Genomic DNA, 21,751 nt, shown 5'->3' on the forward strand with positions numbered 1-21,751 from the left:
AAGCAGCTCCTTAAATTGTATTCCAGTTGCAATCCCCACCCCTCTCCATGCAGCACTCACTGTTACACTGGTCACAAGCGTAGATTCTCCCCTCCAGGGCCTCTGTCTCAGTAAACTTGGCCAGCATCTCAGTGAGCAGGCACTCTGTCTGATTCAGAGGGACAAATCCCTTTTCTATGCAGTGGTAGCGTTCAGGGAATTCCAGGGACAGATCCCAAAAGGGCTCAATGGTATTGGATTTATAATTGCATGATACACATGTAACCTAGAATGACAAGATTGGTTTGCAGATTATATAGTTTCTGTGCTTCCCACATACAATTTTGCTTGTTATAAAGAAGACATAAAATCACCAACCACTTCTCCCAAAAAGGTTAATAAGAACTTAAGTAACTGTACTAAAAGCATTGGAACGTATTATGCATGGCTGCATTTCTAACCATGCTGTAACTAACTAGTTGTAACTGAGGAGCCACAGGCACCCCCTGCTTTTCCCCTTCTCTCCCAATGAATGCTGCCTCAGTGGAGACAGCAAGTTACCTTGGAGGCATTCGTTGGGCTAAGAGAATTAGCAGGTCACTGTCTGCTTTGTTCACCCACAAATTCCTTTCACTTGGTCCTTCCAGGTAGCAAACTTACCTCTTTTACCTTCCTTCCTTCCCCTTCTCCTATACTTCCCTCATTCTTATTTTCCTTTGACATAAAATCTCACTGTGTATTCCTACTGGCCTAGAGCCCATTACATAGCCCAGCTGGCCTTGAATTCTGGTTTCTCTTACTTCAGCCTCTCAAGTGCTGCGGTGGTGACACATCACCAGCACACCTGGTTTATCCACTTCCTACAATGTCCCTTCTGCTGCACCTCAGAATGCTGTGGTTAGACTTGCTCTTATACCGTAATATTCCCACATGCAGAAAGCAGGGAGAAAGCCCTCAGTTTCCCTTCCTAGCCTACTCATCATACTTCCCACAATCTTAGTAAGTGAGGCACAAAACCTCTGTAACTCAGTGGGGAGGCTTTACTCAATTCTCCTTACGTTGTTCACCTTTTTTAAAAAAAATTCATAATAATTCTTTTTGTGCATATTTTTATTAGGCCTGGGAATCTTTGCTTAGGTCTTGACATGGTCTTGATCCTGAAAATGAAAGATAATAAGGACATGGAGTCTATAATCCAGCACTGAGAGATGGAGTCAGGAGGACCAGAAGATTAATAACCTCAGCTGCATAGTTAAAACACACTGAGCTACTGGGGACCATATATTTGGGGTGATTATGGGTAGTGGGAAGGAGGCTTACTTGGCCTTTGGCATAGTTCCAATTACTACTTATAAATAAAAGGAAAGGCTTTTTCAAACGACTTTGGAAACAGTTTTCTACACAAACTGTTCAGTTTTATAAAATGGACTAAAGAGCAAGACAGACAGAACTTCAAGTTCACCTTCATCATCACCAGCATACAGTGTCAGGTACAAACAACCATTTTGAAACATGCAAAGTTTCAAAAATACCGGCTACACTAATTAATTAGCCCAGGGATCTGGAAGCCCAACTACCAGCCAAATTTCCCACCTTGCTTCAGGTAGGCACACACCTACCTGACTGAGCAGCTGCCCGTGAAATATGGTGTTCACCACCTTTAAGACCTGTTTGGTGAGCTTCCTCTGGGAGAAAGGGATGAGGATCCGGCGCGTTGAGCCCTCAGACTCAAGTTCCTGCTGCACCTTGTGCAGCAGTTCACAGAGAAATTCCTGTGCGTCCTGCTGGTCGTAGCCACGGAAGGCGGGAATGAGGCTCCACACTGAGTGAAGCATGGCAAAGGGCGATACCAGTGCCCACTTCCCAGACCACATGACTCGGAAGAGGGTGTGCAGTTCGTGGCAGAGGGAAATGTGCTTTGAACTGGGTTCCTTGTTCTGAATGAGCTCCAGGCTCCTGCTGATCGAGGCTCCGCTGTTCCAGCAGAAGCCTTGAGGTTCGTATCCCTGGGCAGGGTTGCTCTTTACTGATAACTCTGCGGCAGAGCTGCTGGCTGGCCTACCAGAGAGCTGAGCCTTCCCGTTTGTTGCTTGGGGAAACAGGTGCTCAGAGGTGGAAGGGTCGAGGTTCAGGAAGCATTCCCGGAACTTCTGGAGGTGGCTAAGCACCTGGAGGATGGAGTTCATGTAGCAGGTGTTGCCCAGATTGCGTAGGCCGGTGACACCTGGGGCCACCGCCGGCTGACGGCGCTGCTTAAGTGTAGCCGCAGGCGTGCGCCGGGAGGTAGCGAGGGTAGTAGGGCGCACGGATACAGGCCCGGTCGCGTGCAGGAGCAGACGCGCACTCTTCCGCGGTGGCGCGCTGGCCAGCTCCTCCAGCAGTCGCCGCTTGACCTCGCGCCTCCGCCGCCGGGCCTCCTCTTTCTTGCGCTCCAGCGCCTCCTCCCGCCGCCGCTGCTCCAGCTGCGCTCGGCCCCTGGAGCTCTTCTCGAACCACAGTCGCAGCATCTTGGCCAGCAAGCGCTGGCGCCTGTACCACAGAGCCGTGAGCATCTGTGGCTGTCCCTGAGGAGTGCGCTGCGGTGGGACCACGTCCTCGCCTGCAGCTGTAGACCGTAGCATCCGCCCACGCCTCGCGGGCTGGTCCTGCTTTTGGCCTTGCACCGCCAGGAGGGAGCTTCTCAGCAGCTTCAGGTCCCCCTCGGGGTTGTCATTGAGCACGTAATCCTTGCACAGGTAGCAGAACACGTAGAGATCCCGGACCTCCATGGCCAGCGGGTGTCCGGTCTCTTCAAAGTGTTTCAGTGCATGGTCTTCAATGTAACGGCCGCAGGCCACGTGGGAACACTTGAGGCAGGCCCATGCAGACTCCGTGGTGGAGCACTCCAGACAACACCACTTCTGAGGGTTTAGGATGGAGTGGTCCTGGGCGAGCCGTAACCGCCCTACATGTTTGCATCTATCCATGTTTTAGCGCAGTCGCCACTCTCTTAATCTGCCCCCCCCCAAAGGAAAAAAAAAAGCAGAATTTCAGCAAAATATTTTCCTAGAAAAAAAAGGGGGGTTGTAATCGGCATATCTGTGCAAGACTTATTTTTAAATTCAAAATTTGTTGTTTTGAAAGCAGAAGCTGGTATTTCAAGTACCACCAGGAGAGAGACAAAAGTCTCCAAACCAACGCGACAACCTTAGGTCAATTTTAGTGTATTTCAAAGCAAAGGTACAGAATCAGGGAAAGATAAGAAAAAGAAAGTCAAATGACAACTAATGAGGCAGAGCCTGAGCCTCAATTTAAATAACATTTTAGAAGCTAGCCTTCCTGAAGAGGATACATTTTGTAGAAAGAATCGCAAAATTCTCACTGTCTTTACTGAAAAGTAAATAGACAAATAAATCTGATAGGATAAGAGGTGGTGTGGCTATTGGGACGGCAGTTTTCAAGCTAACCACCCAGACAAAACAAATAAGAAAACAGAGGCAAGCTTGCTTCCCTTTGGTTTTGATACCGACTTAATTTGTAGCCCAGGCTGGCTCAAATTGGTAGCAATCCTTCTGCCTGTGTTTTGAGATAGGGTCTCACTATGTTGCCCTGGCTGGCCTGGAACTCATATGGGACCCAGGCTGGCACTGAACTCAACAGAGATCTACCTTCTTCTCTGTACCCCTACTTCTGGGATCACAGGTGTGCACCACCATGTCTGGCTTTTTAATATTCTTCATAAGGGAAATATAGTAGACATTTATCCAAGGGGATTAAGATGAACAAATATTTTTAAAATGTTTTATTCTTTGGAAACCTTAAATTTTCCCAGGATTAAAAACATCCTAAAGGTGCTGGGAGGTGGTGCACACCTTTAGTCCCAGCACTCAGGAAGCAGAGGCAGGTGGATCTCTGTGAGTTTGAGGTCTGCCTGGTCTACAAAGTGAGTTCCAGGACAGCTAGGGCTACACAGAGAAACCCTGTCTTGAAAAACAAAGTCCTAAAGGCAGTTCTCTAAATTCTTAAAAGTTATTTATTTATGAGACAGGGTCTTACTATTATGTAGCTCTGGATGTCCAGGAACTCACTATGTAGACCAGGTTGTCCTTGAACTCACAGATCCACCTGTCTCTGCCTCCCAGTGCTGGGATTACAGGTGTGCACCACCATTGCCTGGCTAAAAGATTTTGTTTTTTGTTTTGTTTTTGTTTTTATGTGTTTTTTTATTTTTTTAATGTTGGCTGATTTATTAACTACTGATCAATGGGAAAAATGAAAACACCCCAAAATAAATAAATAAGAAAAAAACCCCTCAAATCAAAAAAGAAAAGCCATCTATACTATCCTAATCAAGGTAATGATTTCTCTTTGAGTACTAGCTTCTACTGTATTACTTTCTAATCATTATTCATTCTTATTCTCATTATTTCCTACTGATTTATAGCTATGCACCCGTTAAGTAACTTCTCTAGATGTGTTTGTTTATTTTAGTGAGAGATAATCTCTAGAGAAGAGTTCGCGTGTTACAAGGCAAAGACCCGAGTGTTCAACTATAGCTTGAACAGTATTATCAGAATGATTTTCTCCGGGGCTGGGGATATATGACAGAACACACGGTTAACCCTCAACACTATTAGGGGAAAAATTATTCTCCCAGTTTGAAACAGTCCTGAAATAAGCATTTCTGGGGCACAGACAAATTACAACACACGTAATTGAAAACTGAAGAGATGAAAGGGTAGATGCTACTCAACACATGACAGTGCAAGCTGGATCTGCCTTTGATGTTCTCAGATCAGCTACTGGAACACAGAGTCAGCAGGAATTGGCATGTTTCTGTTTCTCAAACTAGTCCCTGGGCTCCACCAGCATCAGATCTCCTCAGGCTCACACCCACCTACTATGTCATACCTGATGAATGGAAATCTGCAGATAGCCAAAATATCCATTTTAGACAAACTCCAGAGATAAGTCTCTCACACATAAACATTGCATTAACCCAACAAATTAGGGATGAAGAACTCAGAAACCAAAGCCCTTCTCACTTGCCCCAGGGAGGGTCTCATTAGGCAGCCCTCGTCGTCCTGGCACTTGTGACATAGAGCAAGCTGGTCTCAGACTCGGAGATTGGCATGCCTCTGTCTACTGAATGTTGAGATTAAAGGCGTGCTCCACTGTACCTGGCTATTTTCTAAATTCTTCCACTCAGACCAACACTACCTAAAATAATAAAATATTCTCTCTCTTGCTTTCCAATACTGTAGTAACTAGTCACATGTGACTACCAAGCTCTTGAAATATGCCTAATGGGATTAAAGGACTGAACTTTTTTTTTGGGGGGGGGGGGCGGGGTTGAGACAGGGTTTCTCTATGTAGCCTTGGCTGTCCTGGAACTCGGCTCTGTAGACCAGGCTGGCTTTGAGCTCACAGAGATCTGCCTGCCTCTGCCTCCTATGCTGGGATTAAAGATGTGCGCCACCACTGCCTGCCTGGCAGGACTCAACTTTTAACTTCATTAATTTTAATTAAGATATTCAGGAGAAGCTGAGCATAGTGGCTCATGCCTTTAATCCCAGAACTTGGGAGGCAGAGGCAGGTGGATCTCTGTGAGTTCACAGCTAGCCTGGTCTACAGACCAAGTGCCAGCCAGGCCAGTCAGGGCTACACAGGGAGACCCTGTGGTTAAAAAAAAAAATCCACAACACAACAATATAGTCTTATCTGGCTAGCGACTATAGTCTGTGATAACACAGGTTTAAACACACCAGGCCCAGCCAAGCGGAGGCTTTCAGATTATATTTTAATGACCTCTTCTTACGAGATTCTGATGCCCAGAAAATGCCCATTTTGCCCTGGTGTATCTTCAGAAGTTAGCTGCCACCAAATCTGATACTGTGAAATACAGCACCAGAAGACTAATGTCTTCTAAAGTCAGCTCCTGGGCTAAAATGAAATAGAGAAACAACACAGACCACAACCAAACAACCCACACTGTCTCTGTGGAGATGATCTGTAAACTGCTGATCAAGCATACCCTTTCCTGCTCAGCTCCCTCCCCATTACAAATCTGTAGAGGTGGCTCACTAAGCCTGCCACATGGCAGAGTACACTATTCAGGAAAACACTAGGCCTCTTTGCACCACACCAATCACCTCACCTAGGCAGACTAGCTTCTCAAAGGACAGCACATCTGATCTCAAAATGGAAATCTCACAAATTAATGCAAAATAAAAACAACTACCTTATCCAATATAAGACAGAGCAGAAGGAACACAGCCTCTAATAGGTGTGACTCTCCCACATGCGTTCTGACTTTATTTCAGAACAGGCCCAAACCTTACTAACAGAAAGGGAATTCTACTTTGTATTTTTCTGACATGTACATTCTTCTCTCCATATTCTCAAAGACCACAATAATTCTAACTTTTCACTTGACACATACATCACCAGTGTGACAGGTACTCAATACTCTAAACAAATGAACCTAAGTGTGACCGGCAAAGAACGGACTGTCTCTCAGCAGCTCTGCACTGGAGTAGACCAGCCACTTTATTCACAAATGCCCTGCACACCCTGGATTCAGGTGTATATGTGAAAGTAAATCCAGCAAGTATTAGCATTTGATTTTTTAATCATCATAGTTTGTTTATTTACTCTTTTTTTTTTTGAAGCGGGGTCTCACACCGAGTTCAGGCTGTCCTTGCACTCTTCTGCCTCTGCTTGTCAAGTGCTGGGATGTCCTAGTTAGGGTTAATGTGACCAAAAGTAACTTGGGAAAGAAAGGGTTTGTGTAACTGAATGTGTAAAAAGGGGGTGAGGGCGTGAGTCAATCCCAAACTAACTTCAAAAGATTCCAGTTATTATTCTTTATTGTAAAGGGAAAACTCACAGAATAGGAGCGAGAAGTCCAACTTCAAGGTGTGTTACGTGGGAACAGAGAGCAAGAGCTGGGCGAGCCAGCTGTTTTCTCTGGGTACCCAAAAGGTCACACCCCAACCTGGTCCAGCCTCTTCAAGGTCATTGGCTGAAGGAGGTTCCCCATCAAGTTTACTTCACTTATACTTCTGGGTAACAGTTCATCAATGAGGGAAGTAAGGGCAGGAACTCAAACAGGGCAGGAGCGGATGCAGAGGCCATGGAAGGGTGTTATTTCTGGCTTACTCCTCATGGTTTGCTCTGCTTTCTTTTCTTTTCTTTTTTTTTTTTTTTTTTGGTTTTTCGAGACAGAGTTTCTCTGTGGCTTTAGAGCCTGTCCTGGAGCTAGCTCTTGTAGACCACGCTGGTCTCGAACTCACAGAGATCCGCCTGCCTCTGCCTCCCGAGTGCTGGGATTAAAGGCGTGCGCCACCACCGCCTGGCTCTGCTTTCTTATAGAACCAGGACCATCTATCTGTCCAGGGATGGCACCACTCAGAATGGGCTGGTCCCTCCCCATCAGTGAATTAAGAAAATTCACTACAGGTTTGCCTACAGCCTGATCTTATGGAAGCATTTTCCCAACAGAGGCAGTTTCTTCTCTGATGACTCTAGCTTGTGTCAAATTGATGTTAAACTAGCCAGACAATGGGATTACAGGCATAAACCACAATCCCAGCACCTCATTCCACTGGTAGGTGTAGCTGAGTGCTCTGCTTAGCAGTCACGATGCTCTAGATTTGTATCCCAGTAACCATGGAGGAGAGGTAGAGAGGAGGAAGCCAAAAACTGAATCAAGCTTTAAATGATCCCACAATTAACTATCCCTAAGTGTCAAATGAAATGTTAGAGAAATCTAACCATTGCCTTTTGTTGTGAGGAGAAACTTCTTGATTAATTATATCATTAAATATTGTTGAAAATTTATTTTCTTTTAATTATATGTACATGTACATGACTATGGACGCTAGGAGAGAAAGTTGGATGCCCTGGAGCTGGAGTTATAAGCTGTTGAGGGTGCCAGATGTAGGTGCCGGGGACTTAACTTGGAAGCTCTAGAAAAGCAGGAAGCACTCTTAACCACTAAGTCATCTCTACAAGAGATGAATGAACATTACAATTATTGCTTAAAAAAACAACCCCCCAAAAACCTAAAGCATGAAAATGTCTTTTCAGTACAATATCTTTAAAACATTTATATATATACACACACACACATACACACACACAAACACACACACACATATATGGTACTCTATCTACAGGTACACTTGCACACCAGAAAAAGAGGGGATCAAATCCCATTATAAATGACTATGAGCCACTATGTGGTTGCTGGGAATTGAACTCACGACCTCTGGAAGAGCTGCCAATGCTCCATCTGCCCAGCCCTATGAAAATGTCTTTTAATTTGGATCATTCCCATTATTCTCACACAGAAAATATGCTAGCAATGTGTAACTACATCACCAAAAAAAAAAAAAATTCAATGAGTGAAATAGGAAACAAATATGGAAACCCTACAGAAAGATCTCTATTTCTTTTCTTATATTTCCCTTTTCTCAGTTCTTACCTAACTAAGGACCAAGGAATTCCTCCTTGGTCTTGGTCAGACTAAATGGCATATATCCCAGCTTGGACAGTAGACACTATGGTAACATGCTGACAGCCTTCATTTACATAAAATAATATTAATTATGTGATGTCATCAACACCTGTGATTATGCTCATTGCCATATGTAATCTTGCTGGGTATTTTAACCCTTCCATTCACTAAATGAACCCAGATTTGAGTCTCCCACAGAATCTACAGAGACTGTAGAGGCGACATAGTAAAGATGCTTTTAAATGTAAGTGTTAAATGAGAGTGGCTTTTTTTAGAGGATCAAGAGAGCCAGGCCTGTCACCAATAAAGACTGCCCCAAGACCAGAGGAAGCTGCGTACATCTTCAGCACCTGGAAGTCAGCCTAAGCACACTTGTGCACTGCTGTTCTAGGTGCCATAGGACTGGAACAGGGCTCTCCTCTTCCCTAAGACCAGCCAGTTTGTGGGGTCACTTGCAAAATCCTTGTGTCTTTAGTACTGTGGCCTGTCTTTTCTTAGGCAGCCTGGCCTGCAGCTCTGTTGTGTTGCAGGACCCCTCTTACATTCAGGTTGCTGCACCTGGAACTTGTGCTGTCCCTGTCCCTTATGTGGTGGACCACACAGGGTGTGTGTTTGTTAACTAATACTCTCAAGGCAGGGAGTGAGCTACTGCTGGGGCAGGTTTGGATAGATGTCCAACAAGGAGCATTGCATACAGGAGTGGAGTCAGCCCAAGAGAAAAACTGTACTGCAGTCACCATCAGAGCCCTTTGACATCAGACATAGAGCTACAGGATTCCGAGTTTGTCCTGCTGAGTTTCAGTCTTGCTTTGATCACGTATTTCCTCATTATGCCCCTATTCCTCTCCTTTGGAATGGTAATGTATATTCTGTATCTTGGAAGAATGTATTTTGATTTTTTATTTTACAGGGAATTACAATTAAGAGACTTCCTTGAGTCTCAAAAGAGACTTAGAAAAAAAATTTTTTTTTCAAGACAGGGTTTCTCTGTGTAGCCCTGGCTACCTAGAACTTGTTCTGTAGAGCAGGCAGGCCTTTAACTTGGAGAGATCAGTGCCCGCCCCCCACCCCCACCCCAGTGCTGGAATTAAAGGTGTCTACCATCACTACTCACCTTTGAACTTTTAAACAGTCTTGAGACTAAAAGACTATGGGAACTTTTGAAGGTGGACTTAAAACATTTTGTATTATGATACAGCCATAAGCCTATGAGGGCTGGGGAGTGGAATGTAATGGTTTGAATGATAATGGTCCCCATAGGCTCATACATTTGAATGCTTTGTTCTGAAGCTGGTGGGACTGTTTGGGAGGGATCAGAAGGTGTGGTCTTGTTGGAAGAGATGTGTCACTGGAGGTGGGTCTTTATGAGTGCCATTCTCAGATAGTGCTCTCTCTTTCTCCATTGCCCGTGTGCCTGTGGACCAGATGTGAGCTCTCAGCTCTACTGTCCCAGCACCATGCCAGCCTACCTGCTGCCATGCTCCACACCATGATGGCCATGGACTAACTCTCTGGAGCTGTAAGCAAGTCCCCAATAAACTCTTCTTTAAGCTGCCTTGGTCATGGTGCTCTGTCACAGCAATAGAAAAGTAACTAAGACAGCGACTTAGTGTGACTCTGTCTCAAAATATAAAAGGTAAAAGAGGGTCAATGGTAGAATACTTGCCCAACATGAGTAAGGCCCCTGGTTCAATTCCTAGAATCTCAAGAAAGACAGCCTCCAACTCTGTGCAGAGAGATGGCAGCTGAGATAATGAAACCAGGTTGCCATGGAAACATTACATATGTGAGCCTGCTTCAAGTTCAGCAGTTTGAATATTTGCTGAGTCATGTCTGGAGGTCAGGAGGTAACTTCTGGAAATGGTTCTCTTCTTCTACTATGGGTTCTAGGAACAGAACCCATGTGGTCAAGTTTGCATGGCAACTAACTTTACCTATTAAGACATCCCACTGGTCCAATTTCTACTCTTGGGGGAGCAGTATATGGTATGTATATGATATGCAGCTATGTAAATGTGTGCATGTTCATGTGTGAGTCCAACACATGTGTGCCACAGAACATGTGTGAAAGTCAGGGGACAGCTTTAGATGTCAGCCTTCACCCTTGTTTGAGTCAAAATTTCTTCGCTGTCCATCATTGTGCATGCCAGGTTATCTGGCCTGCTAGCTTCTAGGGATTCCCCATCCCTACCTCCCATCCCACCTCAGGAGTCTGGTATTACAGATAAATGCCTGTTAGGCAAGCCCGAGGACTGTTGTGGATATTTGTTTAACTATGTAAAGATGTGCTGCTGTTTTACCTTGCCTACCTAAGGGCACCTGATTGGTCTAATGAAAAGCTGAATGGCCAACAGTGAGGTAGGAGATATAGGCAGAACTTATGGGCTCGAGAAGAAAAAAAGAAATGCCAGGGAGATGCCAGGGGCCAGCTAGCCAGACACACAAGAAACAGGAAAAGTAGGACATACAGAATGGAAGAAAGGTAAAAAGTCCCAAGGCAAAGCGTAGATGACTAGAGAAACAGGTTAAATTAAGTTAAAAGAACTAGTGGGATAAGCCTAAGCTAAGGCTGAGCACTCATAATAAATAAGTCTCCGTGTCTTTATTTGGGAGCTGGTTGGCAGACCAAAGAAAATTCCAACTACAGAGGACCTGAGTTCAGATCCCCATAATCCATGAAAAAGCTAAGCATGGTGATGCATGCTCATAACTCTAGCTGTCACTAGACAACTGAGGTAGCTGAATCAGAGAGCCCAGGTTCAGTGAGAGATCCTATCTCAAAACATAAGATAGAGGGGCTGGAAAGATAATTCAGTGGTTACTAGCACCAGCTTTCTAGAAGATGAAGGTTTTATTCCCATCATTTATATGGTAGTTGTCATAACTCCAGCTCTTGGTGACCTACCCACCTGATTATCTTCTTTGGGCCTCCAAAGACCCTGCACACACATGGCGCAAAGACATACATGTAAGCAAAAGACCTATACACATAAAATAAGCCTAAAAACATTTTTAGAAATCCCATTGAACCTACCAGGTATCTATAATATGAGGCTAGAGTATTAGCACTACCACACTGGCAGCTAGCTGCCGAAAGTATTTTGTTTGAAAATAGGGTCTCTTGATGTGGACCAGGCTAGCCTTGAACTTGGGAGTGATCCTTCTACTTCAGCCCCCCAAGTAGTGGGATTACAGGTATGGGGCACTACTCCTGGCTCAAATATATTTTCTTTGAAAAAATTAATTCAAACTTGAAACTTAAGATGCCAGCAATTGTTTTTCCCGCTGTAGCCTAAGCAGTGAAACTGGGAATCTCCCTACTTTCTCCACGTGGCTGAAGACGACTTTCCACACATAGCTGTTTGCACAGAAGACACTTTTATATGTTAAGAACCACTGGTAGAAGGGGAAAAAAGGATAATTTCTGTGAATTAAAAAAATTCATCTTACTAGAATATTTAAAGGGATCCTCTGGAATAGATGTCAGTGCTGGTTACTTCAGTGGGCTGTTCTAAGACATGGGGACACTTTTAGTCCTGTGCACCCTGTCTACTCTCAGCACAACTAGGTGTATCTGTCAGAACAGAAAGCCATCGAATTTTGCATGAATGGAACCACAAACTTGCATCACTTGATTTCAAGAGTAAAGATGACAAACATAAAAAACTGTATGTTAAATGCGTCCTACAAGAGAAAACAGGAAATGACAAAGAGAACAATCAGGCACTTTAACAGGAAATAGGTCAGGGCCACTATAAATCAGGACTGGGATGCGGATCAGTTGGCATAGTGCTTGCCCTTCATGTATGAAGCCCTCGGTCCTGTCCCCAGCAGCACATAAACATAGAAAATCCCAGAAATTGAGAGGTAGAAGCAGGAGAGTCATGGAGTAAAGGTCATCCTTCGTTACAAAGTGAGTTTGGGCCAGCCTGGCTATATGAGACTGTCTAAAAAGCTAAACAAAGGCAACAGTAAGATGTTATAAATCAGCCACATATGGAATTCACTAATCATTTTTTAAAATGCAGAGAAAGGGGGCTCTGTGTGTACTTAAAAATACAATATGTGAAAAAAAGGGAAAAGTATTGTATTATATGTCATGAGTGCCCTCCAACCTAATGAAAGCCAGAGAATAAAGAAAAATCAGCTATAACACGTGTCTTCAAGTGTGGGCAGGGATGGGAAAGAGACTCCCTTTTGAGGGGAAAAACATTGTTACTTATTTTCAAAAGGAGATGGCACTGAGAGACTTGATATTTTAGTTGTCTTAAAAATTCAGGAATGATGGGATGGAAACATGGTTCAATGGCTAAGAACACTAGCTGCTCTTAGCAGAGGACCTGAGTTCAGATCCCAGAATCCATGTCAGAAGGCTTACAACTGCCTATAACTCCAGCTTCAGGGAATCCAATGCCTCTGGCTCAGTACACACACACACACACACACACACACACACACACACACACACGAACAAAAGTGAACATTCAGGCATTAGGCAGATGCCCTATGTTAAGCACAGAGCAATATAGTTGACTGCATTTTCACTAGGAAACATAATATAGTCAGTCTAATGACACTAAGAAATTTTGTTTTTAAAAACTAGTTATTTCTAAAAGAGCCCTCTCCTCATTCCAATTCCCTGTCGATAAGTGACAAAGTACAGCACTCTTCAGCAGTAAGCGGAGTGGAAAAACAACTGAGCTTCCATCAGTGAAGTGTCAATCATCTGACATTTCATATCAACCAAGGAGCAAGGTAATTTCTCTTCTTCCCAGGGGCCAGTTCCAATAGTTGTTCATAGAAGTGAATTTTTGAGAAGACTGTCTTTCCCCCAAAGGACAGCTCCAATAACAGTCCACTTTAGCGGTCAGTATTTTTTTCCCCTAATACTCAACTAACCACTCTGAAGGACAGAGGGAGGGACAGGCACTTAGGAAGGAGAATCAGTGAGGGGAGGGGAGGCTCAGTGAAGAGACTGTTTACAACTCCCTATACTTTATAAGTCACTGATGCAATCAAGACCATGGTAGACTTGGTTAACAATGGCCCTGTCTCTGAGGCAGGCTTTCTCCTGGGGCCTCTACAGAGTCTGGAGTCCTATAGGAACCAAGAAGCTGGTCCTGACTTCATTCAGAGAACATCATTCAACAAGGCATTCATAATGAGCTGTTAAGCAATTAAAGAACATGTTAAACTTAGAGTGAGCTTTTCAAAAGAAATTAAAAGGTTTTATCCAATTTTTTTTATTTTTCTAAAGTCTTTCAAAATTATTTAATAGCAACACAGAGCAAGGATAGTAAAAGTCCAATTAAGATGTCAAAAGCAAACTCAGTGCAGTTGAATTAAAGAGGCTGAGTTAGCCTCAGCTCGGCCTTTAGCGGGGGTGTACAATGAATCTGCAGAATGTGCTGTGTGGTGGAAAAAGAAAGGGGTCTTCTTTCAGTAAGACACAGAAGGGTGTCAAAGACATGAACTGTGCATGAACTCTTATCCCTTGTGTACTATGAACACAGTACAGTGAGCAGGCCCACGAGGTGAGGACTGGCCCGGCTCTCACACAAAGGCAATACACGTAGGCAATATTCTTGTGGTTCAAGTTCCACAAGCACCTCTGCTCCTGTTTCAAAAAATCAAAACAAAACAACAGCAACAACAAAAACAGCTTCTGCATTGCCAGCCAGTTCTACCATTAAGTTAAGGTGTCAAAGTCTGTAGCAAGGGAAACATATAATCTATTAGGGAAACAAGCCAATCAGCTGCTAATAACTTAGTGTGGGTTCACTGACCACAGCAGGGATCAGAAAGCAGAATTGGGGGACAGGCCACTACGTGAGCAAATACAGGCAGAAAGAGGAAGAGGGAGCCGTGTGAGGCCTGGCCTGAGACCCCACGGAGGAGGAGCTGAGCTGTAGTGCTGACAGCACTCATGACATTGGCCATGACAAGTAAAAGATATGAGAATGCAAAACATGAATCTTGTTGATTTCATTTTTTCAACATCCCTATTTGCCTCTAGATACTGACCAAATAATAACATCAATGATGCATATTTGTAACAAATATCAAATAAAAAAACAAGAAAATTCATTAGTTTTGAGACTTTATCTGATTATTTGTGAAGACTAGTTGCCTAGTCCAGTCCCCAAACCCCAGACTCCAGGTTATTTCTTGTATCAGCCTGAGTATCTAGACTACAGGAGTGCAACGCTATGCCTAATTAAATACAGAATATAACAGTTAAGAGGGGTAATTATTCTAAAATTAAACTTTTGGTGTATGCACCACATGTTGTCTGAACCTTTTATCCCTATTAACTTATTTTAGTTCCTATCATTATTGTGTGCATGAACGATGTGTCTAGAACCTGGGAAAGTTTCTGGAGCTGGTTTTCTCCTCCACTGGGGGTCACAGGAACTGAACTCAGGTCATCAGGCTTGCATTGTAAATACTTTCACCACTGAGCTACTTCACTGACCCTTATTCTTACCTTTCTTATTTGTCTGTGGTACTATGAACCACAACCAGGCCCTTCAGATTCTAGACAAGCAGTCTACAGGTCCTGCTTATTATCTTTAAGTTAATGGTTGGCTAAATAATAGCTTATTATTATATAATAATTAAATAAACAATACCAATAAATTGTACAAACCTATATATCTTCACTCCATATATCATTTGAAGAAATTACTACAGCAAATAAGAACTAAATTGCTTTGAAGGAACTACAGATTAGAAACATGCTACCTAATTTGGCAGAGTAAAATATTGCTATTATTTTATATCCCTGGGGATACCAACCCAGAGGAGGGCCCAAACATGGTGGGCTTGAATGAAAAGGCGGAGGGAGGACTAATTAAGTGATTTGTTTGTACAGATATTTTTCCTGTTCTGGCTCACAGTTCCATGGTAGAGATCATATGGCAGGGAGGCCAAGTGGCAGGAGGTTGAAGCAGATGGTTTATATTGTATCCCAAGTAAGGAAGACAGAGTGATTGATCTTTATATTTACTGTGCTCCCTCTGCTTTCCTTTATACAGTCCAGAATCCCAGCACAGGGGATCGTGGCACCCAGTGAACCTAATCAGAATAATCCCTCACAGGCAAGCCTAGAAGCTTCTGTCCCAGGTGATTTTAGATCTCTCATTAAGGTGACAACTGAGACTAACCATCATAAAACCATTGAACATAGTCAAGATTCAAGAAGTCAGGCACGGCAGTCCACACCTTTAACTCTGGCACTTGAAAGGCTGAGGCAGGTGGATCTCTATGAGCTTGAGGCCAGCCTTGTCTAGGTAGCAAGTTCCTGCGAAGGGAAGGAGAGACAAGTGGAGGGAGAGAGACTGCAGATGTAGCTGTTATTTACCTAGCAAGCACAAGGTCCAAGGTTCTAAACCCTAGTGTATATAAACACAGACACAGACACACACAGAGGGGGGGGAGAGGGAGGGAGGGAAACTCCTCTCTGTATTCTGTGATTACCATTGATTAACAAAGAACTGCTTTGGACCTATAGCAGCAGGGCAGAACAGAGCTAGGCAGGGAAAACTAAACTGAATGCTGGGAGAAAGAAGGCAGAGTCAGAAGATGCCATGTAGCCGCCAGTGGGGAAAGGCACAAGCTGCCAGCTGGAACCTTGCCGGTGTGCCACAGCCACATGGCGATATACAGATTAACAGAAATTGGTTAGTTTAGGATATAAGAGTTAGCCAGAAATATCCTTAATCTATTAGCCTAACAGTATTGCAAATAATATAGTTTGTGAGTGATTATTTCGTGATCTGGGTAGCCAGGAACAAACAAGCAGCCTCCTACAACAGAGACAGCATGAGTATTTTATGTTTATACATAGCAATGACATAAAATGCTCTACAATAACAGCTTTAGGTTACCACCTGAGAATGAAGAAAGTTATGTAATGGTCACACAATAATTAATCTTTTAAAAAAATAGCAAAACACTGCGGTCTAGTATTAACAAGATGTCAGACATCTAATTGACTTTGACTTCAGAGTTCTGTAAACCCCCAAACCGATCAAAGTGATCCAGGCACAACTTTAGACAGCAGAGAGAATGAGAGAGAATGTAACTGTAAAGGACTATGAGCCTATGCCTAACCACAGGCTGGTGGTCACCAGTGTGTGTACAGAAAGTCTTTGCACTAACTGGTCAGCGTTCCTCCTACAGGACTGAGCCTGCTGACAGCATAAAAGAGTCTGATGGAGTCGGTCACTAAAACCATCCAGCAAGGTTCTCTCTGCACTTACTCCTTGTGCAGAAAACCAAAACTGATTTTCCATAGAGCTAGCCTTCGGGGACAGAATGCAATAACCACCACTCTCAAGGATCAGTGTGCTTAACAGTCCCATTCCTCACTGTAAATGAATCTTCACTCTGTGATTATGACCACATGTGTCTGTTCCCAAGAAAGCTGGTCATCACATCATGTTTTCACAAAATTTAGGCTCTGAACTTCCAGCATTAAGGTCCAGACCCTAGTTATGACTGCACTGGGGAAATGGCCTGAGAGGACTGTAAGTAAGAGGCCTGTAGCCAGCTGCGTTTTCAGACTAGGTAGCTCTCCATCCACACTCTCCACGTAGAACACAGATAAATTTAGTCAGGGAAAGATGCTTTTCTACATTCATGTAATTACTGGCATTATAAATGATTAAACATATTCTCAATTAGCAAAAACTACATCCTGGAACTATTCTAAAACTTAAGTATCATTTACTTCCCATGACAAGCTGCTGAAGTACTGGACTATATCCCTTTTTATGTGATCTATTTTTTATTATGCTTTTATTTATTTTGTATTTATTTTTGTGGTGGGGCAAGCATGTGCCACAGGGCATGTGTGGCGGTCAGAGGCACTTGTAGGAGCTGGTTCTCTCCTTTACCACGTAGTTCCAGAGATGGAACTTAGGTTATTTAGGCTTGGTGGCATAAGTAGGCTTAGAAAAAGTAAAGAATCTTCTCCCAAGTTGTATTGCTGGTACATGACTAAGTTGTGTGTCAGATTTCAAAACTGGCTTTGAAAAACTGGGTATGCTGGGTCCCCGTACTTAAGAGGCAGAGGCAAATGGATCTCTGTGAGTTTGAGACCACTCCGATCTACATAGTGAGCTCCAGGACAGTCAGGGCTATGCAGGGAGACCCTGTCTAAGGCAAAACAAAACAAAACAAAACAAAACAAAAATAAACTCCCCCCCTCAAATCCATAAAGTCTATTACTAACATGACTGTCTAAACGTGATCTGAACCAGGACAACACTAGACATGCTAGTGTGTGTGTGTGTGGGTGTGTGTGTGTGTGTGTGTGTCGGGGGCAGGAGTCCTGAACTCTACACAAAAACTATAAGCAACTAAAGAATGAAAATAGGAAATAGTCTTCCTTAGGGAAGAGCATACCAACTAGTTGTAATTCCAAATGGTCAACATTGAAACATACACAACATGTATACAAGTAACATTATACAAGTGAGCACATTGTACTTAAGTATTTAGAAATACATGTATTCATACACATATTATGCACACAACATAAACACACATATGCATATATATATGTAATAACAATGAATAAGAAGCCATGAATTTATAGTCTAAAAAATAAAACAATAGTAATAATAATAAAAATAATAATAAAAAACCACGACTGGGGAGATGGCTCAGTGATTAAGAGTAAGAGTGCTTGCTGCTCTTCCCGAGGCCTGGGTTTGATTCCCAGCACTCACACGGTGGCTCACAATGGCTTGTAACTCTAGGTCAGGGAGTCTGATGAGCTCCTTTGACTTCCTCAGGCACCACACACACAAGGCACACAGCCATACATACAGGTGGCATACTCAAAGGAATTAATAAACAAAAATTTAAAAAAATATGATTATTCACTATCTGATTTAGAGTTTTTAAATGTATTTCATTTCTTTCTTTACTTATATATTTGAGACAAGGTCTCCTATATAGCCAGCCTCCTAAGTACTAGAATACAATACAAACATGCCTAATTGATCAGTATTTTCTTTTGTCTTCTGTAAGCTGATAAAGCATGCTCACCACTATTCCTGCCAGTCACAAAAGAACTTGCCAGAACTAAAAATGAAACTACTTTGTAAGTACTAGAGATTAAATATTAGTAGAAACAAACATTTCATAGTCCAAGAGATCAAGCAATTGTTTTCAGTTGGGTTGTTTTTTTTTCATTAAATAATTAGCATTCTTTATACAAGCTGTATACAAACACTTGCTAGACAGAGGTATTACCAAAATCTTTTTCTGTGGCATGTCTTTTGTTTCAAATGTCTTTTCATACATAAGATTTATAGTTAATGTCCTCACGTGATGTATTTTATAAAATGTTTTGCTACAATATAATAAAAATATCCCCTCTGGTTTCTTTTCTAGCTGACTTAGGCTGTTTACGTCTAGCCAGCTTGGTCTGCATGTCTCTTCGGTGACCCACTGTACTCTTCCGCTCCCATCACTACAGCACTCGGATTAGGACAACGTGAGCTGTGCAAATTTTGTTGGCCCCAACCATAGTCTCTCCATGAACTCTTTTCTAAAGTAATTTGACTCCTTTTGTCTCCAATGAGCTTATACAATGTTGCCCAAAGATACTTTCTTGAGAGTTCAACTGCAGCTGAGTGTGGTAGTTGACACCTGTAGTATCTGAACAGCTCAGACAGCCTGGGCTACAGAATTAGTCTTTCTTAAAAAAGAGAGCACGAGGAGGAGGGGAAAGGAGAAGATACGGGAGATACAAGCATGGAGTTCCGATCCCCAACACCTATGTAAAAATGGGCATGGAGGCCTCTAGAGGTGTATCCAGAATTACTTGGGTAAGTTGGCTAGCTAGAATAGTGAACTTTGGTTCAGTGAGAGACCCTGTCTCTAGGTGGAAGATAACTAAGGAAAACATCCAACATCAACCTCAGCTGTCTTCTGGCCTCCTTACGTACACATGTATACACACACACACAGATGTGTAAATAAACAAAAAACATGAAAGATGAATAAGTAGTTAAGAGCAAGTACTGCTCCTGCAGAGGCCTTAGTTTGGTTCTTAAGACACATTGCAGGTGTTCACAACCATCTAACTCTAGCCCTAGGGGATCCAACACCTTCTGGCCTCTAAAAGCACTTTCACACACACATACACCCCACCCAGACACATAATTCAAACTGAAAGAACAAACAAAACCTACCACCCAACAAATGATGAAGAATGTGCTGACAGTTCATACAGAAAACCCTGGTTATTAATCAGAGTGGTGTGTGATATCAGATGCACGTGATGTCACAGCTGAGAGCATGGTGTTCTCTAGTGTGCAGGTTCTTGTTTGGCTTTTATTGTATCTGTGTGTGTGCATGTGTATGCCGTGGTGTGAATGAGGAAGTGAGAGGACAACTTTCAGGAGTCAGACTCTCCTTTAACTGAGGATTTTCACAATCTCACCCAGATCAGCAGGCTGGAATGGCAAGCACCTTGTCTACCGAGCCATCTCATCATCTGCACACAGGCCTGTCACTCTCATGATCACGTGGTAGACTAGGAGCTGTGGTTTGTTGCCACTGTCCAAGTTGTTAATAGAGAAGATTGCTAGTCCAGAAAAAGAGCAACACATAAATTTGAAGTATAGTTTCTCTATGTAATATGCATTGCTTTCACATCACTGTAAAGTTTTAAAAAAAAGAAAGTAAAAATTCAGGTAGCCTGATTTGGGAGCATTTTGTGCTTCACTACTTAAGCAGGAGAGTGGTGGCACATTCCCATAATCTCAGCACTTGACAGGTGGACATAGGAGGATCTGGAATTCAAGCCAGTCTCATACACAGCAAGTTCAAGTTTGAAGCCAGTCTATGCTGTAAGAGGCCCTAAGTCAACCACCTCTAAAATGAAGAAAGAAACAAAGAAAGAAAGAGAGAGAGAGGAGGGAGAGAGAGAGGGGGTAGAGAGAGAGAAAAGGGAGGGAGGGGGGAGAGAGAGAAAAGGGAGGGAGGGAGGGAGAGAGAGAATGGATGAATAGAGGGAAAAATAACAGTAGAAATGGAAAGATGATACCAGAAGAAAGAGTATTATGCCGTCTCTTCCCACTGTCCAGGTATTCCTTAGGTTACAGAACACAGCTTGCTATGGAGCTGCCATGTGTTACATTTATCTGACATTTCCCAGAAAGGTGATGGCTCAATAAGGCCTTCTGAATGAATGGATGAGTAGATGGAAGGATGACAAAGCCACACTCAGCATGTAAGGGAAGTGTTAGTCAACCCAGAGGAGTGTTCAAGTCATCAACATCACCATTAAAAGATTCTGAAAGACCAGAACTACACAGAGAAACCCTGCCTTGAAAAACAAAACAAAAAACAAACAAACAAAACAAAACAATAAACCCAGAAAGGTAGTATGACAGAAAAATCAGAAAATTTGATTGCACTTTAGGTTTGCTAGGTTACTGGAAAATGAGAAGCACTGAAATGCAAATACAACTGTTGTTTTAAGATCTAAAGGATGACCCTGAACAGTCAACCCAGCTCCGAGTGTGCCATGCCATGATGGGTTCATCACAAAGGTGATGCTGGAGGAACTCAGGAAGGTTCCCCAGGCAGCTGCAGACTCAGAACAGTTCTGTCTGCAGAATGTTCAACATGACCTGCTGCAAATGGGATGTCTTCAACACAATCCCCACAGACCCTACCAAGTCTATTCTATTGGTTACATTTAAAGTTTTAAATTTTATTTATTTATGTGTGTATAAGTGTCTTGTCTATATATATATATATATGTATGTGCACTATGTGTCTACATGTCTGTGGAGACTAGAAGAGGGTAGAGACTTGTGGCCTACCATGTGGGTAATGGAAGAGCAGCAAACACTACTAACACTGAGCCGTTTCTCCAGCCCCCACTGTTCCTTTTTTGTAGTCAAATCTTTCAGAGATTTCTTGAAACACTTTTGATGAACCACAGACTATCGAAGAGAACTACATGTGAAGCATGTAGCACACGCATCATGATAGACAGTCTTTTGCTTGCTATAATGTCTTAACACTAACCTCTCTGAATTTTCATTGATTGTAGCATAATGGTAAAACAATACAATATTCAGCCTTTCACTGATTTGTTTGTCTAAGAGAAAAACCAGAGGGTAAGCTAAGGAATGGTACAGGAAATAAAGGAAACCTTATTCAACAACACAATTGAATGGATAAAACAGGACTGGCCAAGAGCAGGAAGAGTGTGCCTGAAGGAAGCTGAGAAGGAACTTC

The 21,751-nt window shown here is 42.9% G+C and overlaps 1 protein-coding gene and 1 long non-coding RNA gene across 14 annotated transcripts in view; one reads left to right on the forward strand and one right to left on the reverse strand.

Annotated features, from left to right (window-relative positions):
• LOC119823072 overlaps positions 1 to 19,101 on the forward strand; it is a 29,460-nt gene extending 10,359 nt beyond the window's left edge. The window contains exon 2 of the long non-coding RNA XR_005286895.1: positions 18,887 to 19,101. This is a non-coding gene — a long non-coding RNA (uncharacterized LOC119823072). The remainder of the gene's footprint in view (positions 1 to 18,886) is intronic.
• Positions 1 to 21,751, reverse strand: part of Usp49 (ubiquitin specific peptidase 49) — a 78,791-nt gene that overhangs the window by 7,337 nt on the left and 49,703 nt on the right. For all 13 annotated transcript variants that reach the window (XM_038342839.1, XM_038342844.1, XM_038342837.1 and 10 more), the window contains 2 exons: positions 1,599 to 2,973; positions 61 to 265 (listed from right to left, as the gene is read on the reverse strand). In XM_038342839.1, the coding sequence (XP_038198767.1) occupies positions 61 to 265; positions 1,599 to 2,945 (1,552 nt within the window). In that variant the 5' untranslated portion in view covers positions 2,946 to 2,973. The remainder of the gene's footprint in view (positions 1 to 60; positions 266 to 1,598; positions 2,974 to 21,751) is intronic.

The sequence above is a fragment of the Arvicola amphibius genome, chromosome 9, assembly GCF_903992535.2.
Source record: "Arvicola amphibius chromosome 9, mArvAmp1.2, whole genome shotgun sequence".
Lineage (NCBI taxonomy): Eukaryota > Metazoa > Chordata > Mammalia > Rodentia > Cricetidae > Arvicola > Arvicola amphibius.